This window comes from Eschrichtius robustus, chromosome 10, assembly GCF_028021215.1.
Source record: "Eschrichtius robustus isolate mEscRob2 chromosome 10, mEscRob2.pri, whole genome shotgun sequence".
In the NCBI taxonomy this organism is placed as follows: domain Eukaryota; kingdom Metazoa; phylum Chordata; class Mammalia; order Artiodactyla; family Eschrichtiidae; genus Eschrichtius; species Eschrichtius robustus.
Window position 1 is genome coordinate 97,544,970 of NC_090833.1, and position 22,452 is coordinate 97,567,421.

Here is a 22,452-nt window from a genome sequence, read left to right on the forward strand (position 1 = left end):
TCTGGAGATGAAGCCAGAGCCAAAGCAAAGCTCACTCCCTTGGTGGGCAGAGATGCCAGAAAAAGGAGGGACTAGCTCTGGGCCAGTCATCATTTAGTTTATCGGGGTTTTTTGAGAAATTAGCTGAAGTATGCTAATTTTTGGTACTTATAATTTTATAACTGTTGTCTAGTTTTCCCCATCAGCCTTTGATTCATGAGTTGGTGCTGAGGCCACACAGGTTTACCAACTATTAAAACTTGCTTAATGGGCAGTCGACTCAATTTAAAATGTGGTTCTGGGCTGTGATAGCGCCTCCTCACCAAAGACTAAAAGGAAAATGGAAAAGCAGGCCTGGTATTTGTAATTTTAAATTTTATAAATTTCTAAAGATTCAGCATTGGTTTTAATTCAGAGAATCAGTAAAAGTGAGTGTTTCTGTGTGCACATTCATATACTTGTCAGATACCCTGCCACTCCTGTCTCCTCAGATATTTCAGTTTGTGGATTTTCCTTAAAAGAAAGTGAAAATATCAAGAAGAGATCATAAACATTACTGCAGTGTCTATTTTTTTCCCAAATTGTTTAGGGTCCAGAAATATTTAATATATTTGTACCCTTTTGTTCTTGGCCAGATAATTTATAGTATCTTAATAAGAACAGAGCCATTGTTTTGTTGTGGAAAACTTTATCCCAGATTTTGCTGAAAGTTGGGTGAGCAGGTGCCAGCTAGTATATGCCACAGATGAAAGTTGGGGACCTTCAGAGGAGTTACTGGCTGTCTAGTTATGTGTTATTAGTGGGCAGAAGGATTTGCTGCGTTTTAAATTGATGAACTGGATCTTGAAAAACATTTTTAGATTAGTATATCCAGTCTTCCAAATGTACTATCAAATGTATTTGTTTCCTTCAGGTATTTTTGCAGTTTTGAAGGAAAAGTGCAAACGAATTCATAAAGCTTTACAAGGGTGAGTTTTATATATTTTCAACCAACTCAAAAGTTTATCTGCACAACATTTAAACAACTTGTGAAAAATTTTGAGTGTCACCTCTTTGGTTTTCAGTGCATTTAATAGGCTTGAGTCAGTTTGTCTAAATTGCAACTAAGAAACCAAAAACACAGTTCATTCAAATTTGTCTCTGTGTGTGAAACCAGAGCATCCATTTTGTCATTGTTTTAAAAAATCATAACTTTGTTTTTCTAAAAATGATACAAGCTCATTGGTAAAATATTACAGTAGTACAGAAGATAACAAAGATGAAAAGAAATAACAACATGCTGCCACCAGAAATAACCAGCATAAACACTGGAGAATTCCCACACATCTGTACGGGTAAAAGGATGTAATTAGATGACAGTGGGTTCATACTGTCCATGCTGCTTTTTAGAAAATTACTCATTTTTTTAAGTTACTTCAAGAAAAAGAAACAAGTGAAATCAAAGTGAACCTTATGAGTGTTCTGTTTACTTTTGTTTTAACTACACAAGAGTAGTTCTTTAAGATTCCTCTAGAATTGAGAAAAACATTGAGGCTAGTGACATCTTCAGGCAGATTTCTTATCTTACAGAAAATGATCTCACCTTGCCTGTGGTTTCTTTTTGCCTTTCCAAGTTGAAACCTGCCTTCTCAGTCGTGGAAGTCCTATCCCTATTGCCAGATATGGAAACTAGAAACTTTTCTAAAAAGGACAGGTAATAAATAAGCAGGTCACAGATGTTCCAGATAAAGTAGGGGGAGAAATAATTGAAGTCTGGGTCTGACCTATGATCCTAACAAAAGTTCTTGCGTGATTTGTGGTAGAGAGATATTATTGTTTCCAGTTACATTGGCTTATGAAATATTAATAAACCAGCTCAGCCTAGCACATTGGAGTCACTGTCAATTCATGAACACCTACCTCAGATGCCCTTTATTCTATGAGTGTTAATGTGTTTATTTTTTAAGTCCAATCCTCTACTTTTCCCAGCTCTCTCACACTTTTTCTTCTCTCCAAAATCCCTAACCCTCTGTCTCACTCCACCCACTTTTAGCTGACAGCCTTGCCTCATGCTGTCACTTGGGAACTCCCTCATTTTCCCTCACAAACCTGTACACCTGCGGGTATCCGAACCAGTCTTCCCTCGTGTTGTAACCAAAGAAACGTTCCTCCATCCATCACAGCTCTCCTTTCTTAAGGACCGAGTGCCTTTGGTTGTCTCCTCTCCTTTCTCTTCAGTCTCTCCCCTTTCCTGAGTCATTTGATTAGCATTCAAGTACACTCTGCCGTATCTTGTCTTAAATTCTTCTTTCCCGTGACCCCATACTCACCTCTAGCAACTAGCCCATTGCTCTGCTTCTCTTTGTAGCCAGTCTTTTTCCAGAGTTGTTTATGCCCTCTCCACATCCTCACCTCTCATGTACACTTGAAACTACTGAAACCCACCTCTACTCCTGCACTTTACCCAGTGTTCCTGTGACTACCGAGGGATGACTGTATTTTCTGGTGTTAAAACATCCTTGCATTCCTGAGTAAACCCCTCCTTGATTACAGTATATTTTTCTGCACTGTTAGTTAGGATTTTGAATTTTTATATCCATCTTTATAATTTAAATGGGCCTATAATCTTTTGTTACAACAACCTAATATAACCTAGGAATCAATGTTGTGGTAGCCTCAATAAAGTATTGAGCAGTTTTTCCACTTCCCTGCATTATGGAGCCATTGTATAAGACCAGGCTTGATTATTTGTTTCTTCAAAGTTGAGCAGGACTCCTCTGTAAGACTCTCTAGACTTGGGGCCTTTGGGCTGGGTGTAGTCTGTGATTCTCTCTCTTGTGTCTGTATTATTTCCCCTTTTTATTTTCTGTTTCTGTCGTTTTCATTCTTATGATAATCTTTCCAGGATTTTGCCCAGCACGTTTTTTTAAGTTTGATTTTGTTTTTTACTCATATTTTGTTTTCTTTGATTGATTTTTTTTCCCTTATTTTTCTGCTTTCTTGTTTCATTGAATTGTGTTTTTTTACTCTTTTTTAGCTTTTTACATTTAGGTTATTGGTGTTATTATTTTCCAATAAATAGCTTAAAGATAAACATTTCAAAGGCAGTAAGTATTTTCAGTGTTCAGTTCTAAGTAATTTTTTTAGTCTCCTCTAATCAGTGATTTGCTTCTCTCATCTCTGAGGTTGCATTTGGGAGAGGAAGTCAGCGGCCTATGCTACTTTGGGTCCTTGCTGGAATCTTGAAGAGCTCCTAAATTCTAACAGATAATTATTCATGTCCAGCGCTTTCCCCACACTAAGCACATGATGGAGACCATGTCTGAATTGTTGATTGTTCTATCCCTAGGACCTAGACCAGTGTTTAGTATTTCCATTTGGTAAAATGGGTAAAGTAATATGGTAAATAATGTGCTCTCCAGAAACGTTTTTTTAAGTCTAGCAGGCTCTGAAACACAGCTTCTAACTTTCTGAACTCAAGTTATAATTCTCTGTCCGTTTGGTTTTAGTTAAACTTTAATGCGACATTCAGCATCCAGGCAGCCAGAAAGAGAGCATTTTGTTTCATTCCTTCTCTCACCAACTTGCTCCACCTAACATGTGAGATGAGCCCATTTGATAGAATAATAAGCTCAATTGGGCTTGTAGGTGCCTTGTTTGTATCAAGGAAAATCCAGGCCATTTAATTCATATGAAATGCAATTTGAAAAGTAATTTTTTAAGTTCTCCCTGAGAGTACATGACCTAAAACAATTAATACTTCTTTGTGTACAAGTTTAACACATTCAGAATTCACCTAGGAAATGGGTTTTGAAAGCATATTTCTTAGTTTCTACAGTAGTAAAACAACTGATCTATAAGGTTTCCCCATATTCCAGAAGCCCTAGAGTCTGAGATTCCATGATTCAAACCTGCAGCCTGATTTATTGAGAGATCCTAGTGTGATGCATTACATTTAAAGAAAGTAGACACAAATTAATGATGTTCAAGGGTGGTTCGAAAGGCAGGTGAGCTTAGCTTCCTCACTTCATGTGATACTCGGCACAGGTAGTCATTCAGTGAAAGCTTGTTGAGTCCTAAACATATTTGAAGAATCGAACATGCTAACAAGTGCTTTTTGTGCTCATTTCATTCTAAGGGAAAAGCAGATCTTTCCAGGTAAAGCAGACTAAATGAAAGCCATTTAAAATGTTTAGCCCAATTTCAAATAGACATGTATCACTATTTTTGTCCTAGGAGATAGGTCAGAAATCAAACTATACCTGGCTAAATTATATGGCCTACAGTTCTCATAACACTGCAATAATCATTTGAAAATACAGGCTTTCACCCCTAAAGAAATCTCTCTTCCTTCCTGAGAAACAACAGATTTCTGTGCTGTTAATCCTAAGAGAGAAGAAAATAATCGTAATTCAAGAAAAATTTAAAATTAAACATGTACACAAAAAGACAGCTTTACAACCTAAATATATTGTTGGTGACCAAAATATAAAATTTTAGTGTTAGAAATCATCTCTGTAGTTTATAAAAGAGAAGATACAAACTAAAGATTTAGCAAATAAGGAAGCAGCATTATCAATTATAATATGTTATCCATGGAGGAAACAGAAGTAATAGAAAATGATGGTGCAGACACTTCCCTAAAGTGGGTGATGAGGGAGGCCCTCAGAGGAGTGACCCTGGACCTGGGACCGGGCGTGTCTGGCGCTAGCCGTGCAAGAACAGGAGAGAGCAGGTGAGGAGAGGAAGCGACAGGGCAGAGGCGCAGGGCTGAGTGGGCCTGCAAGGGGCCCCTTGAGGAGGGGGTGGCCCCAGCCAAGGTGGGTGAGGCATGTAGACCGTCTGGTGGGAGGCTGGGGATGACACACGTGTTCTCTGTGAAATGTGAGCCGGAGGGTCCTGTGGGACCGGGAATCCTCTTCCCAGCCGTGCTGCAGGGTGTCCTAGACTAGGAAGCACTGCCCAGAGCGTGCGTTTTTACCTCCCTTTGTCAGATCTGGAATCCCACCACATGATGTTTCCCATGGAAGTCCCAAGTTTCTATCACATTCATTAATGCAGACTTTGTAAAATTATTTATATGTGAGAAATCTGAGCTCGGAAGAGGATTTATGCTTGTGTGTGTGTTTCCCTTCCTCAGCATTTCTGGATTAAAAGTGGTGGGTGAGTCCATTTCTCCAGCATTTCACCTCCAGCTGGAAGAGAGCACTGGGTGTCGAGAAAGAGACGTTAAACTACTTCAGGAAATAGTAGCTCAAGTGAGTATCCAGTTATTCGGGTGAATCTCTTCGTGCCCTTCTACCCGGAACCCAAGCAATTTTTAAGGTCATTTTTAAGAATGCTCTCTTTGCCCTAAGAGATTGGGTACAACAGAAGTTGTGGTTACCCCTCTGGTGACATGGAATTGTTCTGATGCCCAGCCTTTCCGACGTCTGTCCCTGCCCAGTGGAGTCTGTAGCACGTCTCTACTGACAGGCTGCAGGTTACTCCATTGGGTCAATTTTCAGCTCACATTGAAGTTGTGTTCTTTGCCCCATTGTATTAAAATACGCTTTGCTTCCACTCTGAATAATTAGTCTTCCAGAAAACCCAGTTGCTTACTATTTACAAAGCCAGGCTTTCGCACATGTAGGTGGGGATGGCATTCTGTATGGTGATGACGCACAACACCGGACAGCTGACTGTCTGGGGCTGAACACCCAGCATAGCTCAGAAACAGGTCGAAATAATCTTGTAAGCAAAAAGGAAGGAAGACGAGCCACTTCTTTACCATGCCTAACTTGGGAGCTTGATTTAAATGTCTGACTTCTGAAAGTCTTACTACTAAGTGTACCTTAGTTATTAACTAAGAAACGCATCACTAGGGAAGATCCCTTGGGCTTTACTGTTCAGTAGAGCTGCGTTCACCCAAGTCCTCTCTCCTCACTTTCCTCCTTCTGAAGAACGGTCAAGTGGCCCTGCAGCACTGAGCACCGAGGGTGGTGCTGCCTTGTACTTGAATCTGAAATACATGGCGTACGTATTTGAGAATGAAGACAGGCTTCACCCTGCTTCCCTGTCCTGCTTGTCCTGACGGTTCCTTTCAGAGGCTCCTTCCCCGAGTCCGTGCTGCCAGGCGTCAGGGTAGTGGTGCTGGTCAAGTCTGCCGTGTGCCCCTGCCCGGCTGTGGCACAGCAGGCAGTCACGTGGCTGCTCAGTATGGAGACTGTGGTGCTAAGCCAGCCTCTGGCTTCACCACTGGCTTCAGCTGGCCTGTACCCGACGATGTGTGAACCACAGTACCTGCAGTCATTGATTCATGGAGAGCTTCTTGCAACTTGTGGATCATTGATTCGTGGAGAGCTTCTTGCAACTTGTGGCCTTCCAGAATCAGTTGTCCTAAAAAAACAAAATAAAACCAAACCCAGAATATGAGATTCCTAATTAAGGAAACGTGTCAGACTGTGAATGAACAGGCTGGAGTGGCTCTTGCCTTGCTGAGTTAGGAAAGGTCACAGATGTCTCCTCAGGTGCAGCTCTGCAGACTTGAAAAAAAACTCTTTAAAGGGGAAAAGCACCCCACAGACCTTTTTTACTGCCTCGGTGTTTTTATTGTCATATTACTTAAATGTATAAGCTATAAAAGGAAGTACAGCATCCTTTTAATTAGAGCTCCTGTACAAATGTAATACCAAAACAAATTTATAAATTAAATACAAGCAGAACAGACAAGCCTAGTAAGAGTCAAATTATGACATTACCTTCATGTGACAGCTGAGTTTGTTTTCTAACTGAGTTGCCGGGTGGTGTGACTGATGCTGACCGCCGCCAGAGCAGCCTTGTGAAGCTGCATGTCCTGTGTTGGAGTCTGTGGTGATGCCGTTATTATCCCAGAGCCTCCCCTCGAACCCCCTCAGGGTGCTTCTCTACACACTTTGTGTCACGGGACGTGGGCCTTCTCTAGGTGCCAGGGTGTCAGTTCCAGTCAGATCCACCTCAGTTCTTTTCTCACTGGGTAGCAACAGCTAAGGTCTTACTGCTACTCTGTTCCAGAGGGAGACTCAGAAAGGGCATGTGAATCAAGTGACTCGATACTTCTCTTACATAGGTTATCCTCATAACAAAAAGAAAAAGTGAGTCTGGACAATTCACAGATCCCAAAATTACATCTGTGGGCTCCCACTGGATATTGGCTGTCTTCAGGAAATCACCTTGAGAGTTGAATGAGGAGAGAACAGGCTCTGGGGAAGGGAACAGAATACTATCTGGAAACTGCATTTGTAGGAAGGAGGAGGAAAACTCTTAGAGTTTCTTTGCATCATTGCAGCGTCCATCTTAATAAGTCTTTTGTCCTGTTCCTCTTTGCTTTTTCTTTTCAATATTTGAAAGAGAAAAAAGGATCATGACACTGTAGTTCTTGTTTAAGCTTTGCAGAACTGAGCAGTTCTGCCAAATTTTTGTTGACTTGCTTGATAAAACAGTTTTTACAAACTGAGCTATGGTTTATACTGTTTCTTAACTAGACAGGACCAGAAACGGAGCCAGTCCAGATGTTTGCAGAAGGAGTTAACTTTTCCAAGTACACTTCCAGAATGTAGAATCAGCAAAAGACATCGCCTGCCGTTGTTTTCCATCTTTTCCTAGCAGAGGAAAACCTTGCCTCACAGCTTACAGAATGGCCCCTCTTCAGGCAAATACCTGCACTGCCACACGCTGGCAGTGATTGTTCTTTCCTTTACAGCACCCCTTGCTCTAGCTGGTTGTTCGTTTGTTTGTTTGTATAAAAATACGATTCACGTTCCATAAAATTCACTCTTTAAAGTATACAGTTGAGTGGCTTTTAGTATCCTCACAGGGTTGTGCAGCCATCACTATCTGATTTCAAAACATTGCATCACCCCAAGGAAGAAACCCTTATAAACCATTACCCTCGTCTGACTTTATGCTTTATTTTGATAGTGATTATTTAATTTTTAAAAAAATGTTGGCAGGTAGCTGATGTATTGGAAAGCTGTGCAGAATGTGACACCAAACTCTTCTGTGCTTGGTAGCACTGTGTCCAAGTGTAGCACATGGGAATCAGAGGTGTTGTTGATATTTGACGTGTGAGCAATTCCTCTCTGAAATGATTCTGCTGGCGTTATTAAGTCCAGCTCTTGGTTAGCCTCCGGGGCTTTGTTGGTCCTGTTTCCCCTTGTCCTAACTCTGCTTTGCCTAAAGTGGTAACCACTAGTTCCCTATGGCTGTTTAAATTAAGTCAGATTCAAAGTTCAGTGTTACAGTTGCACTAGCCATATCTCCAAGTGCCCGAGAGCCACGTGGGCCCCTGGCTGCCGTCGTGGACAGCACAGGACGGACACCTCCATCATTGCAGGAAGTTCTGTAGAGCAGTGCTCTCAAGATGATAAGATGATTCTGTGGTGTTTTGTTTTGTCTTCTAGCAGTTATAGTTGGAAAGGTGAATTAAAACTACTCTTGAGAGGAGCATTTCAGTGCACCTTCCTGTTTTAATGACCAGTGTCTGCAGTCCAGGCTGCAAATGTATTCCTTTTCCTCATACAGTGCATGGACAGAGGCATCGCGTTAACTCTGGCGCGCTACCTGGAGAAAGAAGAGAAGTATCTCCCTCCTCCGAGGTTGGTATACTTAAAATTATGACCTGAGTCATTGTTTTCTACTTTAAACTTTGTATGAAATGTATTATGTTTTGAAATTTTTTGAAAGACTGTCACAGGATAAGGAAGAATGTGTATAGTTAAAAGATAGAACGTCACCTGTTTCTGTTCTTAAACTAGATATTTTCCCGTATTAATTGAAAATCCCCTCAGGACTCTGTAATTAACTTAATGAAACATCTGCGATCCCAAGAATGAACTGGGACAGCCCAGGTTCGCATTGGCAACGACCTGCCACTGTGCTGCGGTAGCATGTGCTGGGCCAGCTGTTTCCACCACCAGGATAGTCCTTACGGGGGTGGGGGGGCGGGTGGGGGGGTGGCACAGTCTGGGGGGTGCTGCTCATCCCACCTCTGGCCCAAGTGCTGTGTGTTACTTCATCTGACAAACACGTATTAAACACCCAAGGAAAAGCAAAGTGACAGTGGGAAAAACCTCTACAAAGGTTCAAGCGGCCCTCAGTGGGAAGGCACCTCGACTCATGATTTAAAATTGGCGTTCATTCAACACCTGATTCTGTCCCCTAAGCACTTAAACAGTGTAGTCCAAGAAGGTAGACACCCAGAGCTTGAGGGTTTCAGGGTCATGAAACAGGTCAGGGAGGTCACAGAGGAGGAGGGCATGGTTAGTTCTGGCCTGGGAGGGACTGAGGCTTCCTAGAGCAGGAGACGCTTAAGCCGAGCCTGCAGAATCAAGCGTATCAAACAAGCTGGGGTGGGCATCGGGCCTTCCAGCAGGGTCTGCAGTGGTGTGGAGACCTACAGGTGCATCTGGGGAGCCCAGAGCACGGGTTTGATTGAGAGGCACCATGGAGAGGGAGCCTGGAGGAGTCTGGGAGAGACCCACGAGAGCACTCAGAGTCAGCGCTGTGCAGGCGTGGAGCCCTGGGCTGGGTTCTGGAAGGCTGTTCTGGCAGCAGCTCGAAAGCACCCTAAAGATCCTGCTCTCTCCGTTCCAATTACACCATCCAAAGTTGTGATCCTGTGTTTCATGAGGACGGGGGCCACTCTCGTGCCCTCAGGACTCTGGGCCCAGCCCAACTCAGTATGTATGTGTCCAGTGGCTGATGCAGATGTTTGCAGAGGGGAGTGAGAGGGACCCGGGTAGAAGTGCCCTGTCAGGCTGATATTTCTTGTCTTCAGTTTCCTGAAAACTTGAAAATTTCTGCCCCACATCAAAGTATTGTAGGACTTCTGTATGACTTACTGAATTACACTTGTGAACAACCACACGCTCATTAATGTGGGAAACGTTGACTTCCTGCTTTGGGCCTGATACTGCTTGCAGTGGTAGATTTAAAGGACAGAGTTCCCTGCCGGCCTGGGCAGAGCCCTACTGCAAGGTTACCTGGACTAGATCGCTACTAGTGCAGGCAGGGAACGGCAAACTCCTGTCAATAGCAGGTAGTAAAACGCTTTCAGCTTGCAGGACACAGGTCCCTGCCGCAACTACGCAGCCCTGCCGGGGCAGTGAGAAAGTGGCTAGGGACAGTAGGCCATGTTCCAGTAGAAGAGCTTCATTCACGAAAACAGGTGGCAGGCTGACCCTTGGTGTAGACTCTCATTTGACTATCTTTTGTGTCCCTTATTATTTCTCAGCATTAGGGTTGTGGTCACAGTGGAACAAACAGAAGAGGAACTGGAGAAAGCTGCGACCACGATCAGCAAGGTGGCCCAGACCGTGCTGCTTTAGTCTGGGGCCTGGTGGCCTCTCACCACGCAACACGCAGACAGGCCTGAGTCACTGCACAGTGAGCCACAGGGGGCCTGCGGGTACCAGGCGGGGCGTCACTAGATGGTGTGGGTATCGACTCAGTGTATGACCACGAGAAGGATGCTGGGTACTTGAAAGAAAACAAATCCAAAAGCCCAAGAACTGATTTTCTTAAGAGAAAAACTAATGACAGCATATAACTGAAATTTAAATTGTGCTACTTAAACGTTTTATTAAGACTAGTATTTTATATTCTTTTTTTTGTTGTCATTGTTTAAAAATGGAGCTTCAGTGTATCTTCTTTCCCTTCTAATGATAAAGATTGTGAGCACTCCTTAATATCTCATAGAAAATTGTCTGCAGCATTAAAGCTTAGAGGCACTTCAGCATATATGATACAAAATGTATTGAAGATCTAATCCAAACACACCTTTTTCAGTCTTCGTCATGTGGAGCTCAATGTATATATTGGCTACTATATAAAGGAATACTTTATGTGTGATTATTATAAATTTTTCATTATAATATATTTGAATCCTGGAAGTTTTATGTACGCTAAATACTGATATTGCACCATTTCTAACAGTGAATCTTCGCATCCCTGACCAGAGAATAGTCACTGTACTTCCGAAGGGAGCGATAATTTAAATCAAATACTGTTTTATTTTAGTATAATTGACCTCTTTACACTCGTTATGTGTTGACTTCTGATCGTTTCAGAAGAGGATTATTGTGAGGATCCCAAAACAGAAATCATGTCCTTGATAGTTTAGAATATCTAGAATGTATTCTTTTTTTGTATAGGGACGTATAACTACAAGCTTTTTCTCTAAGCTAAAGAAAATGAGACCTTTATTTCTTTTCAGCTTATGAATTCCAAATATCTAAAAAAGATGTGGAAGCGCTAAAATTAAAATTTTTAAGCTGTGCTTTAGCTATCTGTTTTTTCTTTAGCAAAACCAAGTTGGGTGGTATAAATGTTTGTGATATGTGCCACAAGGTAGTACATAAATATTACACTATTACTCCATCTCTTATTAAAGGGAAAGGAATAAAATTATATTAAAAATGCCATTTTATAATATAATGTTCATATTAACAAATGGTCTTCAACATCTTTTTAAATAACATATTTTTTTAATGTTTAGTTTCTACTTTGCTTGAGGTATTTTGTACATATGTGCCTTGTGATTGCTGCTGCTTTAAAGGATACAGTACTCTTTGGGGGATGAATCTGTTTTGTTTTGTTCTTTAATGAAATAAACCTACATTCCTGATAATCAGTCTTTTGCATATGTAATCTATTCAACAGAAGAGTCTCTTGATTTTAAATTCTGCAGACCTAGGGTAGTATTCTGTGTGTGTGTGTGTGTGTTTGTGTCTTGGGGGTTTTTGGAAAATATTAATTTAATTTCTTAGTGCCTTTCTTCAGTGTACAGTATCTGAAATTTCCTTGGTTCCTACTGATTTAACCCTTGGCCACTTATGACTACAAAAATACCAGACCTATTATCTTTATAAACAGATTAGGATTGTAACTTTTCAGCTACTTTTATAATACTCTATAAGTCAAAATTGCAATAATCTAGTTGTTTATTGCTACGTTTAAAAAATGATTGGACGTTCCTGGAAAAGATGGTGGACATTATTTAACTTTATTAACATTATTTAATGCTCACACATTATTTAACTTCAATCCTTGAAACACATCAACACGAACCAAAAATAGAGTCTTTATATTAAAGCTGTAGAGTGACCACAATCTGGTAATATACACCACAGAAAACATCTACTGGAAGCAGTAAATTTGTATGAAGCAAGCAAAATGTTGAGAAACAACAGTCATCTCAAACCTCAAGCAGGTTACAAATTGCTGTTTTAGAAACAGTGAGAGAGAGAGGGTTCTGAAGTGCTCTATCAACGGACCTCTGTTTAGAAAGGCAGTGGCTGGGTGAGCAGCATGGAAACCTTTTGAGCTGGTTTCCACTCAACAGTTGCCCCCAGGGGAGAAAGAAGCCACCCACAATGGCTCCCTTTCTGTTGTCCACAGGAGGCTCTAGCTCAGGAAGAGTGGGGCTTTGAGTCAGGTTAGGACACGTGGACCACAGGCCTAAATATAAAGCTTAAAACTACAAAACTTCTAAGAGAAAGCACAGGAGGAGATATTTTAATTCTTTGGTTAGGCAAACATAGATAACAATACCAAAAGCGTAAGCCATAAAAGGAAAAATTGGTAAATTAAGCTTCATTAACTCATTGTTTAATTTGTTCTTCAAAAGACAGCTTGAAAGAAATGAAGACAAGTCACAGACTGTGAGAAAATATTTGCCAATCATATATAATAAAAGATGTGTATCCATAAGTATAAAGAACACAACCCCAAAATAAGAAATCCAAAAGCATAATTTTAAAATGGTGAAAGACTTGACATTGCATCAAGAGAGACATTCAAGTATCTAAACTCATGAAAACGTATTCGACCTCATTAGTCATCAGAGAAAGGCAAATTAAAACTACAAAGAGATGCTATTACACACTCACTAGAATGACTATAATCAAAAAGATAACACCAAATATTGGCAAGATATGGAAAAAATTGGAAACTACATTGTTGGTGGAAAGGTAAAATGGTACAACTACTTTGGAAAAGTTTGGCAGTTTCTTAAGTTAATACAAATTTGTCATGTGGGCCAGCAAATCCACTTCCGAGAGAAATAAAAACATAGGTTTGTGCAAAAAATTGTACACAAGTATTCGTAGCAGGATTTTTTTTTTAAATTTATTTTATTTATTTATTTTTGGCTGCATTGGGTCTTTGTTGCTGCGTGCGGGCTTTCTCCAGTTGCGGCGAGCGGAGGCTACTCTTCGTTGCAGTGCACAGGCTTCTCATTGCAGTGGCTTCTCTTGTGGAGCATGGGCTCTAGGCGCACGGGCTTCAGTAGTTGTAACACGTGGGCTCAGTCGTTGTGGCTCGCGGGCTCTAGAGCACAGGTTCAGCAGTTGTGGCGCATGGTCTTTGTTGCTCCACGGCATGTGGGATCTTCCCCGACCAGGGCTTGAACCCGTGTCCCCTGCATTGGCAGGCAGATTCTTAACCACTGTGCAACCAGGGAAGCCCTATTCATAGCAGGATTATTCATGATAGTCAAATGTCTGCCAACTGATGAATGAGTAAACAAAAAGTGGTATATTCATACAATGGAATACAATTCAGCAATAAAAAGAAATGGATAAATAAATCTCAAAAAAAAAAAACACATTTTGGTAAGTGAAGAAACCAGATGAAAACAACCACGAAATTATGTGATTCCATGTATATCCAATGTCCAGAGAAAGCCAATCTAAAAAGAAGATAAGTTAGTGGTTGCCTGCGGCTGGGGGTGAGAATGAGGTTGACTGATGAAGACTGTCAGCACCGGGGACCTTTCCAGGAGGTGTTCTAAAACCGGATTGTGGTGATGAGTGCACAACTCTCTGAATATACTAGAAACCGTTGAATCAAGTACGAATCTCTGATAATGAACATAACTACTAATGAACTGACTTTCTTCCGGTCATTACAGCAAACACTTTCTTATCTGTGTTGTCCATGATGAACATTTGGAAGTCTATGATGTGGAGGGGGTGGCAGGCGTCAGCACAGAGGACAGTATGCCAGAACAGAACAGGAGGCAGCCCAAGGCAAATTCGAAAACAGAACAGGGTCTGGTCGTAGCTCATTATTCAATAGCCATGAGTCCTTGGACAAGACCCTACTCCTCACTAAACAAGTTCTTTCTGTGAAGTAGAGAGTTGGGCTGAAGGACTATATTTGAATTATCTCAAATCCTCCTGCTGTCTTAGTGTTTCCCGGGCCAAGCTGGAAAATTCTCCTTGTCTCCAGACAGACCTCTGTCACTGAGAAAGAACTACCCATACACACCTTTCCCGCAGGGGATGTGGAGGCCCCTTTGTTCGGCCTCACACCAACCAATGTCCTATTTTGATGACAATGCACAAGCCAGAAAACTTCAAATCTTGGGTTCCATTCCCCCGATTGTTGGTGCTTATCCTCAGAGTGACTGTCCCCTGAGCCCCACGCCATCCCTCCCCTGCTTAATGGCTTCCAAGAACTTCCTTGGAGGCACCCTCCATGCTGCTCGTCACCATGGGACCCTTTGTCCTCTCACCCTCATTTAGTCCACAGACCCCGTGACATCTGAGGAGGCTGCCGAGGGTTCCATGCACAGTGCAGAGGAAGCCCTGGAGCCAGGTCATCTAGAGGAGAACCAGCATCACCACCTGCCATCCGTGTGAACCTGGAGAGTGGCTTAAACTGACTGTGCCTCAGTTTCTCCATCTGTGAAATGAGAGTAATCGTGCCCCAGCCCACAGAGCCGTTGTGAGAATTAGGTGAGACGATACATGCAAATACTTTAAATTGCACCTGACGTGTAGTAAGTACAAAATATGTGTTATTATTATTATTAATGATAATAACGTGAATGAGACAAATTGGCAAAAAGAACTCGATACAGGAGTGCTGATCTCTTACCTCTTACATGATCCAGTAGGAAATCACTCCAGGAGGGCTTAGGACTTAACATGGCATCCAGGTCCGTGATTTTTCCTGCAACTGCTTTACGGAAGCCGCCCCAAATACTGAAGACTGAAGGAGTATTTGTCCCCTTAATTCACATGCACGGCTTAGAACCAGCTTCCTGCATGTTCTGTTGACAATCCAGATCTCCTGGCAGTTAATTCCAAGGCCACCCCTCCATCTCCCACACGGGGGCTGATAGCTGAGAAACGGAGTGTCCCACCCACCCTGGGGGCTGGAGCTGAAGAGAGAGACCTCTGTTCAAATTCCCAGCGTGTTTAGGCTCTGATGCCAGTGAAAGTGAAAGAGGCAGTTAAAGTGTGGTGTGTTGTCGGGTTTCCCAGCTCCTTGCAGGTAAGAAAGACTTGTATTTGCAGCTTAGCCCTTTCTCAGCTCACAAGCTCAGAACTAGTAGAGGTCTGGAGGCCAGGCCTCCCAACAGGCTGCCTCCATGCAGGCAGGCCTGAGTCCCCTACCGGGATAGCAGAGATGTCTCTCTATCTGCCCATCCTAACGCTGCTGCTGCTGAGCTGAGTTGAGTTAGAACAGGGCTGAGTTGCCATTTCCACGGCTTCAGATCTGTGGGTGATACATCATTTTATGGCTGTCACATCTGCCTCTTCCACATTCTTGATTTCTTTTGTTCAAGTGAAGAGAAAACCCTCATTTGCCCTGTGCAATCGACCCACAGTCTCTGCTTGGAGCTGAGCACCAGGGGATTGGTGAGTGCACGTGGCCCACGGTTCCTCCACATCTGTTTTCTGTCCCTTAGTGGCTGGGTGGCCTCCTGGCTCGTCTGACTCCCCAGCTTACATGGATGTGCAAAGTCCTTATTCTTCGTCCCTGGGGATGAGGAGCCTTGCTTCCTCGTTGTTTACATTTTTAAAATTACACAGTGATTACATGTTCAAATTAAACATCCGAACAATAAGGAGGCATGAAGAATAAAACTTGAAAATCCTATTTCCACCCATTCCACTCCCCTTCCCAGGGGTAACTCTTATTCACAGTTCATTGGAGATCCTCCAGGACCGGTTTCTATTTACATATATACCTATATTCAAATAGATTTTTTAAAATGCAGAACAACAGCCTTGTTCTTGTTCCTTGTTCTGACTTAACCTAGGAATTTTTCTATACCAGGCCTTCATTCCTTTTACTTTATGAAGAGTATTCTGTAGTTTGGATGGGTTACAATTTATTTGACTAATTTTCTTTTCGTAGACATTTAAGTTTCTTATTTTTTTCCTGCGACAAACAATGCTGAAATGAACATCCTGGAACATGTAACTACATGTGCCTATGTGGGAATTTCTACGATGTGGATTTTAGAAGTGAAATCTTGAGTCCAAGAGTTTGCAAAGTCTTTCTTTGGATAGGTACCAACAAATAGTTTTATCAGGTATCTATATGACAAGTTTTTTTTAATTTCTTTTCTTGACTTTGTTATCTTTCTCTCCACAACTATTTCAAATTTTTATGCTATCAAGTCCGCCAGTCTCTTCCATTATGGCCTGGAAATTTTGCCTTGCTAAAAAAGTGTCCCCACTCCACAATTATAAAAAGGCCATCCTTTCTCCTTCAAATACTTCTTCGTATGGATCCATAGCCGCTTGGTGAGCCGTTTGTCTTGCCTTGGCTAATGTCAGAACTTTCCAACTATTGTTGATTTCTAATATGTTTTTGTATCTGGTAGGACAAGTCTCCTATCTTTCTCTTGTTCGAAATATTCTTTGACATTCTCACACTTTTTCTCTTCTGGAAGAATGTTAGAATCAACTTATATTTTAAAATCGGCACAGTTGTATCTGCACCACACAGCCTTCAGACATGTTGATGGAGACCTTAATTCTCTCAGGCACAAACTACCCGATGAGATCAAATGCTCCAACCAGCTGTGCTGATGGAAACCTCTTCTGAACATGCTAGAAGATCCACAGGGAGGGACTTCCCTGGCGGTCCAGTGGTTAAGACTCCACGCTCCCAATGCAGGGGGCACAGGTTCAGTCCCTGGTCGGGGAACTAAGACCCCACATGCTCCACAGTGCAGCCAAAGAACAAAATTTTTTTAAAAAAGAAGATCTATATTTATTAATCTTTGTCCCCTCTGCCCCCTGCATCAGTGCAACCTGACCCTCATTGACCCGGTAAACATCGAGTGAATAGATTCTAGGACAAGAGCAATGAGCTCTTGTTATAGACTCACGGCGTTGGCTCTTCCTTACAGCCTTGTACAACCCTGAGCAAATAGCTTTACTTTATGACAGTTGGCTTTCTCATCAGTAATATGGTCACAGTCTTACAAGTCCTGCCTACCTCTCGGTGATTCTCGAACCAAATGTGTGCCATGCGGTGTCAGAGCACGAAGAGAATGAGCTAAGGTGAAACTCCCTGTCTAATGAAATGAAAAGGGGACGAGGTGGAAAGACAGGTAAAAGCTAGACAAGAAAGCAAATGTTCTCCTTGGACTGTTTGCTACCCATCCCCCAACCACCCACAGAAGGCTCTAGAAGAGACAAAAGACATCCTGTTCTCAGGATCCCTGGAAGTCTTAGGGAGCTGCCTGGGACCTGGGGGAGTAAAACACCTCCAAAAATGATGGATGAACTCCTGCTTAAAACATCTGACAGAATTGCAGAAGAGTGTACAGAGCCCAGACCCAGCAATGACTCCTTCTCTCCTTATCCTTACCTGTCTCTGCTCCTCCTTGGCCTTCTGTCTGTTGGAAATCAGACCGAGGAAAACGATGGTCCTTAACTGAAAGCTTACAATGTACCAGATGGTGTTCTAAGCACTTTTTCATCCTCAAGGAAACCCTGTGAGGTGGGGATTATTGACATCCACATTTTATGGTTGAGGAAATTGAGGCACAGAGAGGTGGAGTGACTTGTCCATCATCACACAACCAATAAGAGGTAGAATCTACATAGAACCCAGGTAGTTGGGCTCCAGCGACTACGTGCCCATCCACCAAATCACACTGCTTCTTATGCAAAATCACATTTTCAATGTGCCTTCTCTCTCTGTTGGTTACATGTATCTGAGGATCCTAAGAATCTTAGATATCCATCTAAGAGGTATATATTGATACTTACCTCCAAAGTAAGGTGTTTGGAGTGATGTTCAGCTAATGTTAATGTTAATTCATATTCAAAATGAAAATGCTTTGGAAACTATAGCGTACTTTAAACATAAAAGATTTATTTGGTTTACGAATCACTGTGCTGTATACCTGAAACAAATACAGTATTGTAAATCAACTAAATTTCAATTTTAAAAATTCATTAGCTAAAAAAAAATAAAGACTTCTGCATCCTAATTCCAGGAATCTGTGAATGCTACCTTATTTAGAAAAAGGGTCTTTGCAGATGTAACTAATTTAAGGTTCTTGAAATGAAGAGATCATTCTGGAGTATTGAGAATTGGCGGGGGGGTACCTAAGTCCAATGATAAGTATCTTCAGAAGAGAGACACAGGGGAGATGAGAAGACGTGAAGACAGAGGTAGAGATCAGAGAGATGTAGCTACAAGCCAAGGAAAGCCAAGGATTACCAACAGCCATCACAAGCTGGTCATCTTACCCCAGAGCCTCTGGAGGGAGTGCAGACCTGCCAACATCTTGATTTTGGACTCTGGCCTTCAGAACTGTGAGAGAATAAATTACTGTTGTTTTATTACCTATCCCCCCCACCCCCAAAACATGATTTCTTGGTTTATATTTTTATGTACTCTCGCATTTGTATTTCATATCTATTTCATTTTCAATATAATTTTTTCTGTTCAATGTATTTTTGTGTTCTTGTAATCTGCTAAAAAGTCTTATAAAATATGATATATTTAATTCCTGTATAAGATTTATTAGATCTGTTTTTTATTTGTCACTTATGTGTACCTATTTGAATCCTTCTATTTTGTAAATAGTATGTTGCCGTCATTTTTGAAATTATATCTTAAAATTTTTATTCTTATGCAACATTTTCAGTGTAATTACTACTGACTAGATGACTCTAAGTGAGATATTTCCTTTAATTTTTTGAAAGGTATGGATGAGGCTATTTGACATTAGTTCTTTTTCTTTTAAATTTAAAAATCAAATTATATTGAAGGATTTCTACCCCAAATGTTCCCATCTTCAGCCACACTCTCACGAGGCAACCACTTAAACCTTTTTCTCTTTATTTCTTCTGGAGAACCAAACATTTATCTAAATAATGTTATGTCTCTATTTCCTCATTTATCAGCCTTAATTAGGATCTCCTATTTCGAAAATATTTTGTACATATCTTTTCCCCATTTCTCTATTTGAATTACTACCTTTCATCTGTTCATTCTTCTAGGAGTTCCTGGTTTATGCCAGGTAATAACCCCTTATAGTTTCATGCAATTGCATTACTATCTGTCCTCTATATCTTAGCTGTCTCATTGAGCAGAAGCGTGCATTTTGATGTAACGAAAGCTATCAACTTTTTTTCCTTACAGTTTTTGCTTTTGAAGTTTAGTTTAAGGACTTTTCAACACTCTTAGCTCTCCACTGATTTCAGATATTTATTTTCACATTTAGGTCTTTAATCCAGCTAAAGTCTATCCCTGTATCAGGATTAGGTAAGGGCCAAATTTCATTTTTATTCTTCTTCACATGGTGAGATTGTTTTCCCAAATCATTCACTAAGCAAACTGTTGCTTCTCCATTAATTTATTCTTATAGTTTATCTTATATTAAGTCTCATACAAACAAGGATCAGTCTTTAAGTTATTATGTTCCCTTGGTCTGTTCATCTGTTCTCGTGCCAATTTCACTGTCTTTATTAAATTATCATCTTTCAACATTTCTTAATATTTGGCAGGGCACACTCACCCTTTGTTTTCTCTAAAATTGACTTCACTATTCATAGATTTTCATTCCTTCATATACGTTTTAAAATAAATTTAGTTGAGTTCCTCAAAAAATATCCAAGTGGAATTGTCTGATATTGCATTTCACTCATAGATTAATTTAGGAAGAATCAACATCTTATAATATTAAATTGTCCAATCTGAGAGAATGGGATATCTTTGTAAATATTTATTCAGATCTTCAATCTCCTTTATTAGAGCTAAGTTTGCCTATAGAGGGATTTTTGGATTCTTGGATAATTTCTAGATATTTTATACTTTTAGTTATTGTAATTTGTATTTTACTTTTATAGTATTTACTGGCCAGTTTTGCTGGTGTAGGAAAGCATTGACTTTTTTTTCAAATTTATTAGTAATTTATTATAGAGTAAATGCTCCAAGTAAAAGGAAAGAATTTTAAGATTGGATAGCAAAAACTTAGGTATATTAAAACTCCACATAATGTCCACTGTGTGTAAAGTGACATTAAAAAAGTAAGGTAGGGCTTCCCTGGTGGCGCAGTGGTTGAGAATCTGCCCGCTAATGCAGGGGGCACGGGTTCGAACCCTGGTCTGGGAAGATCCCACATGCCACGGGGCAACTGGGCCCGTGAGCCACAACTGCTGAGCCTGCGCGTCTGGAGCCTGTGCTCCGCAGTAAGGGAGGCCACGACGGCGAGAGGCCCGCGCACCGCGATGAGGAGTGGCCCCCGCTTGCCGCAGCTGGAGGAAGCCCTCGCACAGAAACGAAGACCCAACACAGCCAAAAATAAATAAATAAATAAATAAATAATAATTAAAGGTGCTAATAATTAAAAAAAAAAAAAGTAAGGTAGTATAAGATTGAGCAATTAAGGAAAAGCAAACTGATATAACTACTGATATACTTACTGATGAGCATCATTAAGAAGTAGGACAGCAGGGATCCTTGTTCCCTCTTCTTGCCCCAAACACGGGCAGATGTCTAGGGGAAGAGTTTTCATAACTGGATTCCAGATGCTTTTCTGTCTTTCCACCCAGACTGGCCACTACAGTTCTGCCTCTTCCAGGAAGCCACGTCTCCATCACCAGAACTGTTGGACTTGTGACTTGATTATTCCCTTCTTCCAAGGAAAGTTAGCCTGTTTGTCTTGGTTCCCTTTGTTCCTGAGTCTCTCAGGGGTGACACAGAGGGCCCACGTGAAGTCTGCACATACACTTGGTTGTCTCACAGGAGAGGAATGCTGAGGTTGTGGGATTTATTTCAGTATCTTTGAAGTAGGAACCAAGTCTGCTTGTTGTCTCAATGGGAGAGATGAGCTCGTCTTTCCAAGTTCCTCGCTGCATTTTTCAATTCGATGTTACTGCTTCAATTCCAACAGATGTTTTTCCCCCAGGATTGTCCTGCTGAATTGCTGGGTCTTGGCGGACTCCTCTTCTCTCCACTGTCCTCAAATCTTCTTCTTGTTCTAACCAAGAGATCAGAGTGGGTTTCAATGATTGATACCCTGCTGTGGTCAGGTTCTTGTAGTTCTCCAGCATTACATCTCTGAAAAGAGTCCAGTAAAGTCCACTCTTCCTGGGTTAGGAAGTCCACAGCCACATCAGCGAAGGTCACTGAGTCCCAAGAACAATTTCTCAGACACTCAGTCATCATCCTTTCTGCCTCTGTCTTTTCCTCAGGAAGGCAGAAAGGGTCCTTAGAAAGGACACTTTTTTCCATTTTCATTTCTTGCAGGTACTGAAAACAATTCATTATATATATGATATACACATCATATTTGTATTAGACACCACTGGTTAAGACTGCAGCTGGACATTTGAAGGGAAGAAAGATGAAATTTTGTATTCAGTTGACATTCTTGAGCTTCCTTGATGGATGTTGGAGAAGCTTGAGGCTCTGGGCTTCCCTTTAATTTATCTCTGGCTTATTCCTTTATGCGTTCAGTAGATAATTAAGAAGTTATGAGCAGTTGAGAGCAGAAACATATTCAGAAACTGTCTTGGCATTATAATTCAAAGTTCCAAGCACACTCTGAACCACACGATGACCAGCATGACTCCAGCACTGATTTTTATAAGTGGATTTTGAAAACTTACTGAATCATTTGCTGATTCTTTTGTTTTTTTCTAGTTAGATGTTCATTATACCTCTTATTTCTTTTTCTTTCGTTGTAGCATTGTCCACGATCTCCAGAACAAGATTAAATGGTGGCAGTGGTAGTGGGCACGTTTATCTTGTAATTAACCATAAAATAAGTTGGGAAGTGTTCTCTCCTCTTCTCTTTACTGGAAGAGGAGCAATTTGTAAAAATTGGTATTAATTCTTTAAATGTTTGGAGAAATTGCCTATTTGAAAACATCTGAAACCTGGGGATTTCTTTTTCAGGAGCTTTTATTACAAATTCTATTTCTTTAATGATTATAGAACTATTCATGTATCTATTTTATATTGCTGAGTTTTGGTAGTTTGTGGTTTTTAAGGAATTGGTCCATTTCTTCTACGTTATCAAATTTGTGAGCATTGAGTTTCTTGTAGTATTTGTTTCTTATTATTTTAATGGCTGCAGGATCCTTTGTGACATTGGTGATTTGTGTCATCTCTCTTTTTGTCAAGAGGTTTGCCGATTTTATTGATTTTTTTTTTGACAAATGAGTTTTTGGTTTCATTAATTTTCTCTCTTGTTTTTATTTTCAT

At 41.0% G+C, this 22,452-nt stretch overlaps 1 protein-coding gene across 1 annotated transcript in view; it reads left to right on the forward strand.

The window, feature by feature from the left end:
* The window catches only part of SPTLC1 (serine palmitoyltransferase long chain base subunit 1), a 54,438-nt gene extending 42,833 nt beyond the window's left edge, over positions 1–11,605 (forward strand). The window contains exons 12-15 of the mRNA XM_068551929.1: positions 893–947; positions 5,099–5,216; positions 8,500–8,573; positions 10,211–11,605. Coding sequence (XP_068408030.1) covers positions 893–947; positions 5,099–5,216; positions 8,500–8,573; positions 10,211–10,304 — 341 coding nt within the window. The 3' untranslated portion in view covers positions 10,305–11,605. The remainder of the gene's footprint in view (positions 1–892; positions 948–5,098; positions 5,217–8,499; positions 8,574–10,210) is intronic.
* The last annotated feature ends 10,847 nt before the right edge of the window (positions 11,606–22,452 follow it).